The sequence below is a fragment of the Vidua chalybeata genome, chromosome 3 (genome assembly GCF_026979565.1).
Source record: "Vidua chalybeata isolate OUT-0048 chromosome 3, bVidCha1 merged haplotype, whole genome shotgun sequence".
Taxonomy (NCBI): Eukaryota; Metazoa; Chordata; class Aves; order Passeriformes; family Viduidae; genus Vidua; species Vidua chalybeata.
The window spans coordinates 63,322,657-63,337,138 of record NC_071532.1 but is presented as its reverse complement, the minus strand read 5'-3'; the positions used below and the strand labels follow the sequence as shown (position 1 = coordinate 63,337,138).

Sequence of the window (14,482 nt, the reverse complement as noted above, 5' to 3'; positions counted from 1 at the left end):
GTTCTTGGTGGTGTATCATTGTCATAGCACTATAATCTAATCAAGGTTTAAAAGCTATAAGCATTGTTGCGGCAAGGAAACATAAAGCACATTGTCCTGGTTACAGGTGGGATAGAGTTAATTTCTTCTATTTTCTTATGATCTGAAGAGAATAATTAGATTTCTTACAGCTTGAAGCTGCCAAGATTTATTCACAAGTGTAAATATGCGGACATACACAATTAAAAAACCCCCAACCTTAATCAGATGTTTCCCCTTGCTTATAAATTAGAGTAGACTACCCTTCTTATGGACTTTCTATTACAAACTCTTTGTTGCATAGATCATGCATTCTGTGTGCTGTTCTATACACACAGACAGAAAAGCTAAAGGTCTCTTATAGTTGTCTGTGCCCTTTTCTCCATCTTTAGGTTTTACTGGTCCCATATATTTTACACTTGATTTCATTTGTATGACATGATTTTAAAAAACATAGCCAAGTCCTGTTTATATGACTGGATCTCACATCTACAGTGCTCTTATTAGGAACAATGAAAATTCTACTGTAGTAAAGAGATCTGCCCATACAAAATATATGATAGCATTAATATCAGTATTACTAAATGTATTTCCCCAGTTTGATTTATCTTGCTGACTTTGAACCCTTTATGCTTCAGAGAATACAATGGCAGGTTTTTTAGCCCCTTTTCAGCAAAAATCCAAATTTAGCTCAGTGTATTTATCATGCACCATTTGTCATTTTTATGCTTTTTTGGAAATAATTCTAAATATGAAACATAAAAAATTAACAACTTATAATCCTAAGTAAACACCTGCAATAAAATATCTGAAATTCCCCTTACACAGAGCTGACCATATACGCTTCTTTGCATTTATCAATCCGTTAAAGCAAAGATAAATTAAAAAAAAGGAGAGGTATCCACAACTTCTCTGGGCAATCTTTTCCAATGTCTCACAACCCTTACAGAAAAAGAAGTTCATCCTAATATCTAATCTAAATCTACCCTCTTTCAGCCATTACCCTGTGTTCTATCAATAAATTTTATTTACAGACTATTATTGCATATATAATCAATAAAGTATATTAATAGAAGTACTTACCAAGGATTTATATTTCTTTTCCAGAAGCCTAAATACCACTTTTCTGCTGTAATATGCATGCTTGAATGACAAAGAAGATGTAATGTCAACTACAAAGAAATGTTCTGGTTTTTAACTAAAAAGTAGAAATTATCTCTGATTCTGTTCTAGTAGAGATCTCATATACAGTATATATTCAATGTACTGAACTCCAGCTCAAGTAAGCCAATATTATACTCAACTGAGACTTTTGTTTGCAGCACATTTATGACAAAAAAACCCTACATCATTAGAAAAAAGTGTAGTAGAGCATGTAGTTAAAAAAGAAAACCAATAAGTTCACTGAAATGCTAACCTATGCATTTTGAAATTGCCAAGTAAACTCTAAATTTATATATGGTAGGGTGGAAGAAGTTATAATGTCCACTGAAGTTAGCAAGTTGTGTGTAATGTGTAATATATATGTGTTCTTTCAGGCTCATCACTTCTTCCAACAAAATACTTGCATATTTTAATGGCTGTCAGTTAATTCTTCCAAAGGGAGTGAAGACACAAAGCACAAAAAATACTCCTAAATTTCATGAAAACAACTAACTGAACAGAAATTGAGGTGGAGAGCAATATTGAAAAGCAATGGACACAAAAGTCTAAAAAAAACCCGCACTTCCTTAATTACAGTTCTCAATATAGGCTCTTATAGGACACAATAGGTCCATGATGTCAGAACTGTAACTTTTCAAAATAAATGTCTGACATGAACAAGTTATGTGTTGTTGGGTTGCAGGTTGTTTGCTTACCGTCCACTTCTTAAACCACACTGCTTTGATATCTAGCAGAGCCAAGAAGTGCATTGGACTCAAGAAATCTGGAGAGGCAGGATGATTAGGCTTGCGTTTTAATGACAAAAGTGACAAGGTACTCTCCACTACTTCTTCCATGTACCTTATGACACAAATAGGAAAAAAAGGACAGGAAAGAAAAATACCACTTAAGTCCTTCCACCAGTAATACCCAAGAACAATCTACTCATAAAACCTTGTTCAGATAAATCATAAATACCAACAGCATTATCTTTAACTTGCCTTTGTGTGGGCATTGTTTGTAATACCACAAATAAAACTAATATGCATCTATATTCTCCTAAGTTATTACATCTTCTAAGTGTATTACACTTGCTACACTTGCATCCAAATTATTTTTTGTTCAAAAGTACTTAGAACACTCCAAAAGCTAAGTAAGCAGCTTAATATGACTACTCCTATGCAACTTCCTCATTTTACTTTTTCTACCCTCTACTTTTATTTCCCCTGTTGTCACTGACCAGCCACTGCGCATCCTGTCATCAAGCCTTTGCTAAAATTACATGCATCTTATTTTATGTCAAAAATTATTAAATTAAGAAACAGTTACAGGATTTTGAAGGTGACATACTTTTCTGGATGTCGAATCCAGGAAGATGGTGCTTCCTTTTGGTACTCATTTAAAAGGCGAACCTAAAAACATAATTACTGAAATTAAAAAATAATTAATGCATAATGTTTCAGTACTGATAGAAAAGGTAAAGAAAGTTCATTTATACCTTTTTAAGTAAACGATTTACATCTGCGTTAGATACATCCAGACCAGCTGAAATATGAAGAGAATATTCTCCAGAAAGAAAGTACAACTCCAAGTGTGTTGCTACAACAAAAAAGAGAGAAACCCAACAACGAAAACCACTTCACCTCCATGACAACAGTAACAAAAAACATTGTCTTATACAGTCTTCATTATAAAATTTAACTTTTCAAAAAGTACATGACCCATGAAGTTTGAAATGTAATTAAATGCACATACCTAAACTTGTATAGACTTCTCTTGTCATATTAAATGGAGAAGAAGAAAAGGTTTTTGCATAGAACCTAAGAATTTTCTCCTAAGGGTGAAAAAAGCAAGCAATGTATTAAATACTCATTAACTGTGTATTATAATTGCAAAATAATCAATATATCATTTATTCTTAATATACGTATTATTAATCTAGACATCTGTGCAGATGTTAAGTATGTTTTATAAAAATATAGTTTCTGATCACAGAAATCTCCAGTTCAAAGGAAATTTTATTCAAATACTTGAACTACAGTACCAGTGCAAAGCCTCACTGAGTTACAAAGCAGACCAAGGAACATTACTTTTCCATTAAGAATCAGTAACTTATAATTTTTAAAAGAAATTATAGAACTCAGGTGAAAGAGAAATATATGACAGCAGCTGGGGCAACTTTCCTATTTATTTGGTAATCACTTTAAAATTCGAAGAAGCAAACAAGTTTAATTGATATAATAAATAATCTAAAAGCCATTTAAGCAGCTGTCATTTCTTTTCCTCATCACTGCCTGTGTCATATTACTGTGTATCATTTTCTCATCATCATGGGGCATAAACCTGACTTGAACAGGAAATATTAACATGACCTATTTTACAGAACAGTTTTGTCCATTCTTTTTATGTACATTTCTGCTAAAAGAAATTGTCTTCATTGCCATTAAAAGAAATGCAAATGACAACTCAAAATCCTATTGAAAGCCTGTTGCTGTCCTTTAAACCAAAATTTACTGGAATCTCGTATTTCTGTTACTTCAAAAAATAGTTAATGTGATTCATACACAAGTAATAAAATGTCTTGAACCCTGCTGGACTACTTATAATAGGTAAGAGCTGTAATTTCTTACACCTCTTTGGTAGCCCTTTCTTTGGATACAAATCTGATAATTAGATACAAAACATTCCCTTACACTGAATGTTGCATCAGGATCTGCCAGAGAGATTGTCAGATGCTTACTCAGACTTGGCCAACTCTCAGAGCTCAGGATATCAGAGGCAGGGGCCAAGCACAGCGTCTGCAAAGCTTCTTGGCGAACCTGGAGCAGTCAAAAAGATAAACACCAAAAATCCATTCACAGCAGCCTCTGAAATACGTAATTTACAAGTCAGAGGGAGGGAGGACAGGAAGGAACAGAACGTGGCCGTAGAACAGATAAGGAATAACAAATACTTATCTTCTGCTATACTTTTTATGGCTATTTAGACAAAACACTACATTACTGAGTGGGGAAAATGTGTGCATTCAAAGAAGTAATAAAAACATTTTAAATGGGTTTTCAATACTGGAAGCAAGGTTTATGTTCTATTTTCTGCCTGTAATCAAATATTTTGAAACTGGGGAGTATAGCTCTCTAAAGCTCTCAGTTAGGAGAACCAGGTACAGATATTAGACATTGTGTTATACTGCTGAATTTTCATCAACATTCTAAGTAATTTCAAGTAACTTTTTTTTTCAATTCAGACAACTGTTACCTCTAGCAATTTATTTCATCTTACTGAAAGAAACTGCAGGACATTTTAATAACATTTAATAGCATCAGACTTTTTACCTGGTTTTCTAATAAAAAAATGGTTAGTACCATCTTCTACCTACCATGCCTGTTTAATGCCTGCCAGACAAGCCCTAACAAGACAGCACTCAAACTGGTATTTCTCCAAGCTTCAAAAATTAGTACTGCCACTGACACAACAGCAAACCTAACTTGGATTTATATTTTCCATTCGGCAGCAGGTTGTTGGCAAATCAGCAGGCATCTCTCTCTTCTTACAGGGGTAACTCCAAGGGCAACACAGAAGTTACCAAGAAGGGCAAGGGACATGAATACAGGATAAATAATGTTCAGTAACTGTATTTATCATGGAACAACTTTTTTTTGAACTAAAAATGCCAATCTATAGCACACAGACCTCTAAAAAAATAGATACTTGTTGTAACACTAGTTTTTGAATCAGATGGTTACAAACAATGAAATATTGCACTGCAAAGTAGTTTCTGCACTGAAGGTAAGTTAGATGAACCAACAAAGACAAGTTTCCAGTTAGGTATATGTGAACTTTATGTACATACAGGCTACTCTAAAATATGCCATAAACAGTCATTTGTATAAACATTTCATTTCTGTTTTTAAACTTACTTCCTTGGGCTGACTAGGGTCAAGCTTTTCTGTGAGCAGCTGCAATTGTTCTTGACTCATGAACGCATAACTCTGTAATACACATTATAAAATGATCATTAGTATATTTTATTAAACTGAACAGCAGAAGATTAAAATAATCAGTCTTTCTGATACCTAATTAACTTCTAATAATTAGGACTTCAACATTTATACTAATTTTACTGTAAAGTCAACAATCCAAATGTTTTCTGCTGTTTGCCCAAAGTTAAACTTACGATAATCACTATGACATATTTTGTTTGCTTTACTTCAAAGTTTTCTGTATCTTCAAAAAAATTCCTTATAATAATTTATTCATTAAGAAATGTAGCCTAGTACATTAGTCTGGAAATTAGCTGTACGTTATTTGGTTTCTAAAGTAAAATCACAAAAGTTAGACAATGTACTGATTTTATCTTTATCTTTGTATACCACACTTGGGTAGGTACTTTGGAGCATATGGGCATCATATCTAGCATATGATGCCTGAAGTAGCTAGTATAAGCTTAGTATTTAAAACTGAAAGAAAAGCAAATAATTTGGGTTTAAGATATTAAAAAATGGGAAAAATTAATCTTACTCAAGGGCCATTCCACTGACAGAGACTTAACAATTTTGCAGTATCATGCTTATTTCATAATATAGAGAGAAAACCCATTGTACTTGGTTGAAGGAGGAGTCACTGTCAGAACAGTTGTCTGTGTAATAGCCACTCTGATGTTCTTTCTTTGCTTTATTAGCCAGCTCCTTATCATGCATCCGATCTTCTTCAAACTTGTTTATCAAAGATTCTACCACAACCATCATGACATTCTTCAAGGCATGTATCATTTCTCTGTATCTTCAAAGTAAAGATGAATTTAATATATAAGAACATAAAAATCACTATGCAAAAAAAAAATAAATCACTACATCATGAATAACTGAATATGACATAATGCTAACTGGACTTGAATTCATTGAATTTACAGAAATTAATAAATACCAAATCCAAACCGAGCAAGGAAGCACATATGTACCTTACATGTTTCAGTTAATGATGTTTTAAAAACACAACAAAACTCTTTTTTTTTTCCCTTCCAAAACCATTGAATGAAATACCACTATCATAATTCCATTTTGGGATGTTCTTAAGAAAGAACAACATTAGTTCACCAAAAAGGAGACTCTGTCCATGAGAAAATAGGCCAGTTCTCATCCTTGTTACTGTTTGTTTCTTGTAGTTCAACATCCAATTTTTCTTTTGCTATAAAACTTGAGCAGAACCAGTAGAAGTGAACATATCATCCTGATTCCAGATCTTGAGTACAGGTCATGCACACAAAATAATTTTCTTTCAACAAAACCCAGGTTTTTCTAATTTCCATAAACAGAAAAATAATATCCACAGGGAAGCAATTCAAAATAAAAAAATACTTCAGAAAAGCATCCTATTGTAAAGCATTGATGTTTTATTTCAAATTATTTTTTACTTTAATACTACAATTATTTATTTTACAGTTATTAAAGATACAGATTATTATATTGTGCTTTAATATCTTCCTACATGTCAAATTAAAAATATGAGATACATATTTAGTTCATTGGAGTTTTTTCTACCAATTTTAATATGCACAAAACCCTAAGGTCCTGATCCTTGAAACAAAATTATACAAAGAGCATAATCTAAAAAATTGTCATCCTAACATCTATTTTCCAATTTTCTTATTTTGCAACACATAAAAATGATCACTGATGCTAAAATCCTAAATACCTTAAAAATGTCACATATTTGCTACCTATCTTTTTTATGCAATTGTTCTCAACCTTAATTCCAGGGTGAGACAAAGCATGACAAACTGCAGTGTAGGGTGGTAATATCTGAATTTCTTAGCACTGATTTAGTTTACAGGTTCAAAACTGTTATTGGTTCAGATCTTATTTTTGCAAAACACATTATGGAAAACCAAAAGGAAGACTAAGACAAAGAAGAAATAGAGACGTGAATTACAGGTATATACTCACTCTTTCGATTCACGGGCCTTCTTAGTAAGATGTTGGACAAGTGTGTCATAGCCAGATATTTCACCCTGACTTTGAGCAGAGGTACATTTTTCTGTTTCTTCTTCAATCACAGGTCCCACAGTATTTTTTATGTATTGTCTAAGGTATTTCACAAACTCATAGCTGCAAGTAATATTCAAAATTAAAATGTTATATCTCTTTGAATTCACCATGAAACATTTTAAACATTAGATCAACAACCACTATCTTCTCTCCCAGTAGATCTGTTACCCTGAGGTAAGAATTTATGACTTGCATAGAAATAAACTTCAGGAGTGTTAAGATAACACACTACAATGTGATTTTCTTCAATATGGTCAGTATCAGCATATTGTAGGAAGAAACAATACCAAATAGAAGAAACAAAACAATAGCTAGTTTACCAAAATGCACATTTTCACTTTGTGCTGCTTCTAAAAGTAAAATCCACTCAGACAAAGATAAAGGATTTGTAGACAAAAAACAAAGAGTATCAAGAAATTTCAAATTCCAAAAGAAACATTTCTTGCAGCATAAACTGTGTGGTAATATTATTTATGCATTATACATACAAAATTAGGAAATACACAGAAAATACAGTTTTATAAATTAGAGCATATGAGAACACCTATGGCCTATGAAACTCTATGTGTCACGAATATACACAGATCTCAGTCAAGCTGACAAAATAGCCATCTGTGATTACACAAACATATCAAATTCAAGGATTCACCATTTTGCAGTCTTATGATCAGATACTCACAGACACTCGAATAGAATAGAATAGTCAGAGGGAGATCTCAAACAAAAAATTCTCCCTGGGTCCTCCAAATTCATATTAGCTACAGAAATTGCTAGAGTATTGCTCAGAATAAATCAACTTTTCTTTTTGGCTAGTTTTGTGATTTGTAAAAAGGGCAAGGCAAACAGCGACATAAAAAAAGTAATAACATAGTAACAATACACACATAATTTTATTTTCATTGATTCAAAAGTAGATGTGCAACTACTTCATGTAAACTTGGATTAAAACACCCAAAAAACAAACAACAAGGCACACAAAATTGTATCATAATAGATACTTCCTCAATGGATTGCCTACCTCAGGTTCCAGCAGGTGTATCAGTATTTTTCTTTTCCCCTACCTTTCCTTTCTTGGTCTCAGTGAAGGTAATAGAAATACGTCTCAAGAAAGATGCAAAATATGTTTATTTCTGTTTTCATTTGTGAAATTGCACAAAACTCTTCACTGCATGAAAGCTTTTCTAAAACTGTCTCCCCTTTGTTTTACAAGGGCAACACTTCCAAAGAATATGTTTTTGCAGTGACTCCTTCACTCTGAAATATACAGTAACCACATAACTATTCACACCACTGCTTTTATGTCTGAGGTTCTAGTCTTCATCTTCTGCATTATTCTTCCACCTTATAATGTTTTGTAACAATTATGCATTTCAGCAATCACAATACTACTTCTTCACAAGCAGAATCAATTCAGACTGACCTGGTAGGACTTATAAAGGAATCACACTTGGGTGTTAAAAATACCTCTAATGTAACATGCTACTTATGCAGTTTAAAATCCTGTTGTCTACTAGTGTACAGAAGTTTTGTACTCGATTCAATTTTCCTTTTTATTAGATTTCCAAGGGTCCTGAATTTCTGTCTTTTCTACATCAAAGTGGGAACAAAGAGTAAAGTAAGGCCTCAAAATCTGCTAAAATTACTGCACCAAAATAAGCCTGAGGCAGAAACAGTACTGCTCAAAATGCTGACCTGAACTAGAGCACTGGACAGTCCAAAAGCACGTACTACTAATAACAGAGCTTGCACTCTGAATGGATTGGTTAAGGAGAAAGTTTCTTAATGGTCTCACTTATAAATGACCATATGACCTCTCTGACCTTCCACAAAAACCAGTCTGTACTGCCATGGGTCACAAACAAGACAAGAATACCTCCCAGCACCAGACAGTAATCCTCATGTTCTGAATTTAAAGATCACTTGATTCTCCATTAAATGTAAATTAAAAGTGTTCTCATGAAAAGAAAGTATCTTTAGGATCACAAATTTTCTAACATACAAGAAAGAATAATGGATGTCAAGGTTTCTCTGCCGTAAAAGCAAAAGCTATATAGGCATTGCTTCAACCACTTACAGACCTTACTCCACCACCCTGGGTATTCTATTAGGTTCTCAGAAAAAAAAATGACAGAAATAATTTCAATTTTTTTTTGTTTGAGCTTTATTGTATATATTTTCTCTAAATATTTTTTTTCTTTCAGAATTACATGTCTTGCAACTTTGACATGTTTACAACCAAATTCTTTTGCTCTCATGCTTGTCACCCAGCAACCTACAACTCAAAATTTACAAGCAACAGTGTAATTCAATACATTTGTAACAAAAACTAAAACTGAGCTAAAATGCTTTTTAAAGAATCTCCAGAACATGTGCAAATGTCAAGATTTTAAAATTACAGTGAAATTTTAGATAAACCCCAGTTCTATTTCACATACTTACTTTTACCTAACTCGTACCACTGACAAAGGAATGCTAATACCTAGGTAAATTTAAGAGAATGTCAATAATGCCACTTCTGAAAAAAACTGACAGGGAACCAGCTTTCTCAGAAGTCAGGTCACAGAGCTGTTTCTTATTAAAATGTCCTCAGGTTATTTCAGCCTGATATTGTCTTGGCTTGTCATAAACTCTGTACTAAAAATCTCCCATGTAGTAAAAAAATAATCAAGTTATAGCATCATGGAAACGAAAGAGAAGCGTGGGATCTGGAAATCTAGATTGCATGTAAGGTCACACTGTCAAATCTGATTTAACAGAAGTGTGATGGGGATACACTTCTGTTTTGCTTAAAATATAAATCATTAAAAGAATGATTGGAATAGATAGATAGATAAAATAGACATGTTCAGCAATATAGGCTAGAGAGAACAATCAAATATGGAAGCCAAATGGCCCTCTGAAAAAGTACTCTATTTTGAAAATCAAGACTATGTTGTCTAGCAGGTGTCAAATATACCAAGAGTATTCAATGACTACTTCTTCTAGCTCCTTTTCACATGTGCATTTAGTACATTATGTGTGCACATATATCAGAGCTTTGTAAATTCCTCTCTCACAAACAGCTCATGAATTACTACTACAGCAAAAATATATTAGCAAGAGTGGATGGGAAAAAAAGCAAACCAAGAAAATGGCAACACTAATTTTATTATTTAAATTAGCATCTTCTGAAAGTTGATTAGTGACAGGAATATCTATATATGTATAAATACACACACATTTATAAAGCAATATAAAGTAGACATATCCCAGGAATAGTACAGTTTAAGACATACCAACTTCTTCAAAAGACTAAAAATAGCCAAAAATATTTTTACTTGTGAAAATTCTCATCTGTTTCCTCCAAATGCAAGAGAATTTCTTCTGCACATTCTACTGAGGGGGCTCCAGTGATTTTTTCCTTCACACTCTGCAGCAACTGTCTAAGCATAGACTGTAATAGAGCTTCATCTTCACTGGTAAAGTGAGACATCTGTAGAAAACAAATAGAAGAATAAGAAACTCTCATAATTTTGTTTTTACTCAAGATGCTAAGAAAAGCACAAATCCCTTAAATTGACACTTTTTACTGTTATCAACAGGATTTTCTATCAAAAGACACAATCACAGACAGGAAATATTTGATAGAGCTTATCTTAAGACAAACCGAAAACAAAACTATCAAATCAGTTTCACTAAAACTACTGATATTGTAGCATAACATTCTTGAAGGAGATATTACATTAAGAAAAGCTTGAATATTCCTATTTGCACTTGCCTATGACAGAGGCACAAGACCACACAGTAAGCTAAAAAAATAAAAAGGAAGGAAGGTTTAACAGATGTAATGACTGTATCTTGGTAAGACAACTTTATAAATAGTCTCTCACCTGCTTCTCATCCACTATTATTACCCAGTTTTTACTTTGGAATCCCTCTACTCAGAGCTACTGCTGTGCCCATGACTGAAAGTGCTGTCAGCTTTTGCAAGGGCCAGGTGGAATTATCATAATAATTCAATTGCTCTGTACTAATCAACAGCAGTGACCTGACAGAGTCCTGTCAAATTAAACAGAAACTGCTGGGAAAAACTGTGAGGAAGAGAAGAAACAGTGAGACACTGGAAACACCTGCCAAGTCCAGAAGACAGACAATCAGTTAAATTTTCAAGAGCTGCAAAAAAATACACAAGCTCATTTTTGATCTTGACTAATCAATGGCTTAAAAATCCTAATATGCCATGGAAGACTTTCAAACTTCAGTGGCAGTTTTAGCTTATATATTTCTAGCCTATTTAAGGAAAAATTACTTAGAGATATTTGACTTTTCTGAATTAAAAAATAAAGACTCTCTAAATACCTGTGAATAAACAATACGCACACACCTGGAAGAGACAATATAGCAAATAACTGTTTAAATATCAAATAGTATCAACCAGAGGAAAAAAATAAAGCACCATATAGCACCAGCTGGAAGAGTTATCTTTTATGAAAGGTAATAGTTCATCAAGGTAACACTCTTCTGTAGTAAGTAGCACAGTTGCTGAACATTTTACTTTGATCTATCATTATTCAATATTAACTCAATCATCTTACCAGATTTCATTAAACTAAACTTAGAGCAAACAAACAAAACACCCCAAATCCCTTGAAATAATCTTAAATCACTGTTTTGCAGCCCTCTTTTTCTTATAGAATCTCAAGATACTTAAAGTCAATGCACTTTTAGGTCTACATAAACATCAGAAAATATCCTAATCCCCAGGGGGAAAAAACAAATCACCAAGTATTTTGGTATAACTAGGCATTTTTAGAAGTGCAAGGTATCCAGATACTCGCTGGCAGTCAGTGCAAAGCCCTGCTCAGGTTATTCATAGAGAGAAATCATGAGACTATCGCAGCTTCACCTCCAGTTTGCCTCGAAAAATCTTACTGACTTATGTAATCACTAACAAAGATACGTGTCTTACATTTCATTTGTAAAGCTTTGCGGTTTGCTGTGCTTGGTTTTTTGGTGGTTGTTGCTTTGGGGGTGATTTCCCAGCAGGCACAGCCCCCATTCGGTTTCCAGGCAACATTTAACCGGTCGTTTGCTCTCTAAATTACAGCTTCACCCAAAGCCCAGTTTGGGCAGTCTTTTCAAGGTCCCACAACTCAGGCAACGATTCAGCAGCGGCCTGTTGTTGCCAGCATTTATCCTTACACAAACCTCCGCCTGGGCAGGGAGGCAATTTTAGCAACAAGTCGAGGAGAGCAGTGCCCAGAACGCGAGCACTGCGAGAATCCCTGCCCCTTCTGGCGCTTTACCGCCCGTTCTTCGGCTGCACACCAGGGCTGGGAGGAAACCACGATTCCTGGGACAACCCACGCACGAGGAGAGCAGCCGGCCTCTCCCCAGTCGTCAGGAGAGGCTACGCCTGCCCAGGTGCTTCCCTCAGCTAGTGCTGACAGCGCGGGCGAGCTCTGCCCGGGCACCTCGGATGCGCTCGCCCTACGCATCCGCTCAGCTCCGCCACTCTCCCCCCCCCCCCCCCCCGCCCCGAGATCCCCGCATTCCCGGTCCCTGCGCGCACCCCGCGCCCCCGCCCGGCCCGCCGCGATTCACCTTGGGCGGCCGCGGCCCTTGGCAACCGCGGCGCCGCCGCCGCCGAGTCTCGCCGGGCCCTGGAAACATCGCGAGAGGCCGCGTGGGCCGCCCGCGCCCCGCCCGCGCGGGATGGCGGGGTAGCGGGGGCGGCCGCCGTGAGGGCTCTGCCCGGGGGGAGCCGCTCCGCCACCGGCCGCGATGTGTCTGCCGATGCGGCTAGCCCCAGCACAGCTCAGGAACACTCAGCGCTTCCTGGCTTCAGGCTCCTCTCTGTTCAGCCCGGGGTGGTGGCCCCCAGGTTTGCCACTGAAATCAAACTAGTGCAGTGATGCCATTATTCCCAATTTACATCAGCAGGGGAGCAGGTTGTCTCGGTAAACAAAATAATGAAAGGCAAGGAATTTTTCGGTCTTCTTTGACTCTCCATTCCCTCCTGTAATGAAGGAGATATTACAAAAATATCATAGTATTTTTTTCTCTCCAACAAATAAATGCATAACACAAAAACAGCAAAAGCAGTTTGATACGAAATAATTTATATTAGGTCAGCTGTAATAAACCAGAATTTGGTTACTCTAAACACTCATCATGATGTTTTTCAGCGTGCATTATTATCCTTTCCTCCTACATTTTTCTAATGAATCTGATGTTGGGTGATGCTAATCATCCATGATGATCTTTCCTTTAAATGTGAATCTTCCATATAATGCTAGCCTTCCATGAGGACTTGTTCCTTTAACTGGGCCTGTACCCCTTTGGTTAACAGAGCTCTACTTAATTGTGGGGATCCACTTGCACAGTAGAATTATGCTTGTAAACTGCAGTATTTCTGTTGAAAGGGGACGATTCAGGAGAAACACAAACCTCTTTTACTGCTGGTTCTCAGAAACCGGATTTTGATCGGTTGCAGCAAAGTTTCTGTGATAGCTTTAGCAGTGAGCTCTTCAGTGCTTGGATGTGGCCAGTGCGCTCAGGTACCCGCAAAATAAAATTGGAAAAATTGTCTGCTTACTACTGCTTGCAAAGGAGCTCCAGTAAACTGACCAGAGTCCTGGTAGCTTGGCCATGCACTCTCCCCATCTTCTAAGTGCATTGTTTGGAATGGGCTACACACTACAGCAGCTTATCCCACATCCATGCCAGGCTCTTCTTTCACAGGCAAGAGTGGTTTGCTTTTCTGTTCTCATACCAACAGAGAGGTGCTGTGGTGCAACACTTCTATTCAAATTCCTTTATCACTTCACAAGCACTGATTTAAGTGACAGCATCTCTGTTTCACAGCTGGTAAGGAATAGAAAAAATCAGTGTACATAGTGTTCAGCATTCATAGTCCTTACTGAAAGAGCCTCCATTTTAACAAACCTTCCCTATCTTATAAAAAGTTGCACTTGTAGTGGCATCGCAGAAAGATGTCCTCACGATTCCTGCCATGTTCCTGAAATCCTTCCATTCCTTTCTACCCTCTCCCACCTTCTGTATTGCATTCAGCTTCTTTAGCCACGTTTTGCAGCCACTGGAATCTGGAGCCCTTTCTAGTGAGCAAAGCTGGCAGACCTGAGATGCCATTGGCCATGATTATTAGGATGCATCCAGGCAGAGGATGATACCACTCCAAGGGTGATACTGCAAAGTGAACAACGCCATTCTGAAGTACAGTATGTTTAAATGGATGGATGTCTGTCACGTGAGAGAGGTTGCAATCACTGTGAATT

The 14,482-nt window shown here is 36.1% G+C and overlaps 1 protein-coding gene across 15 annotated transcripts in view; it reads right to left on the bottom strand.

Annotated features, from left to right (window-relative positions):
- The window catches only part of TBC1D32 (TBC1 domain family member 32), a 71,900-nt gene extending 58,567 nt beyond the window's left edge, over window positions 1–13,333 (bottom strand). For 11 of the 15 annotated variants that reach the window (XR_008430157.1, XR_008430156.1, XR_008430158.1 and 8 more), the window contains exons 1-11: window positions 12,789–13,333; window positions 10,523–10,677; window positions 7,104–7,265; window positions 5,763–5,940; window positions 5,079–5,150; window positions 3,855–3,980; window positions 2,917–2,995; window positions 2,660–2,760; window positions 2,512–2,573; window positions 1,878–2,022; window positions 1,102–1,161 (exon numbers count right to left, since the gene is read on the bottom strand). Coding sequence is in view for 11 of the 15 variants with exons in the window: in XM_053939015.1 (XP_053794990.1) it covers window positions 1,102–1,161; window positions 1,878–2,022; window positions 2,512–2,573; window positions 2,660–2,760; window positions 2,917–2,995; window positions 3,855–3,980; window positions 5,079–5,150; window positions 5,763–5,940; window positions 7,104–7,265; window positions 10,523–10,677; window positions 12,789–12,857 (1,209 nt within the window). In the remaining 4 variants the exon portion in view is untranslated. Of the gene's footprint in view, window positions 1–1,101; window positions 1,162–1,877; window positions 2,023–2,511; window positions 2,574–2,659; window positions 2,761–2,916; window positions 2,996–3,854; window positions 3,981–5,078; window positions 5,151–5,762; window positions 5,941–7,103; window positions 7,266–10,522; window positions 10,678–11,074; window positions 11,296–12,153; window positions 12,635–12,756 lie in introns of those variants that run through there. The other 4 variants (XM_053939014.1, XM_053939018.1, XM_053939017.1 and 1 more) reach the window with 4 other exon arrangements.
- Between the last annotated feature and the right edge of the window lie 1,149 nt (window positions 13,334–14,482).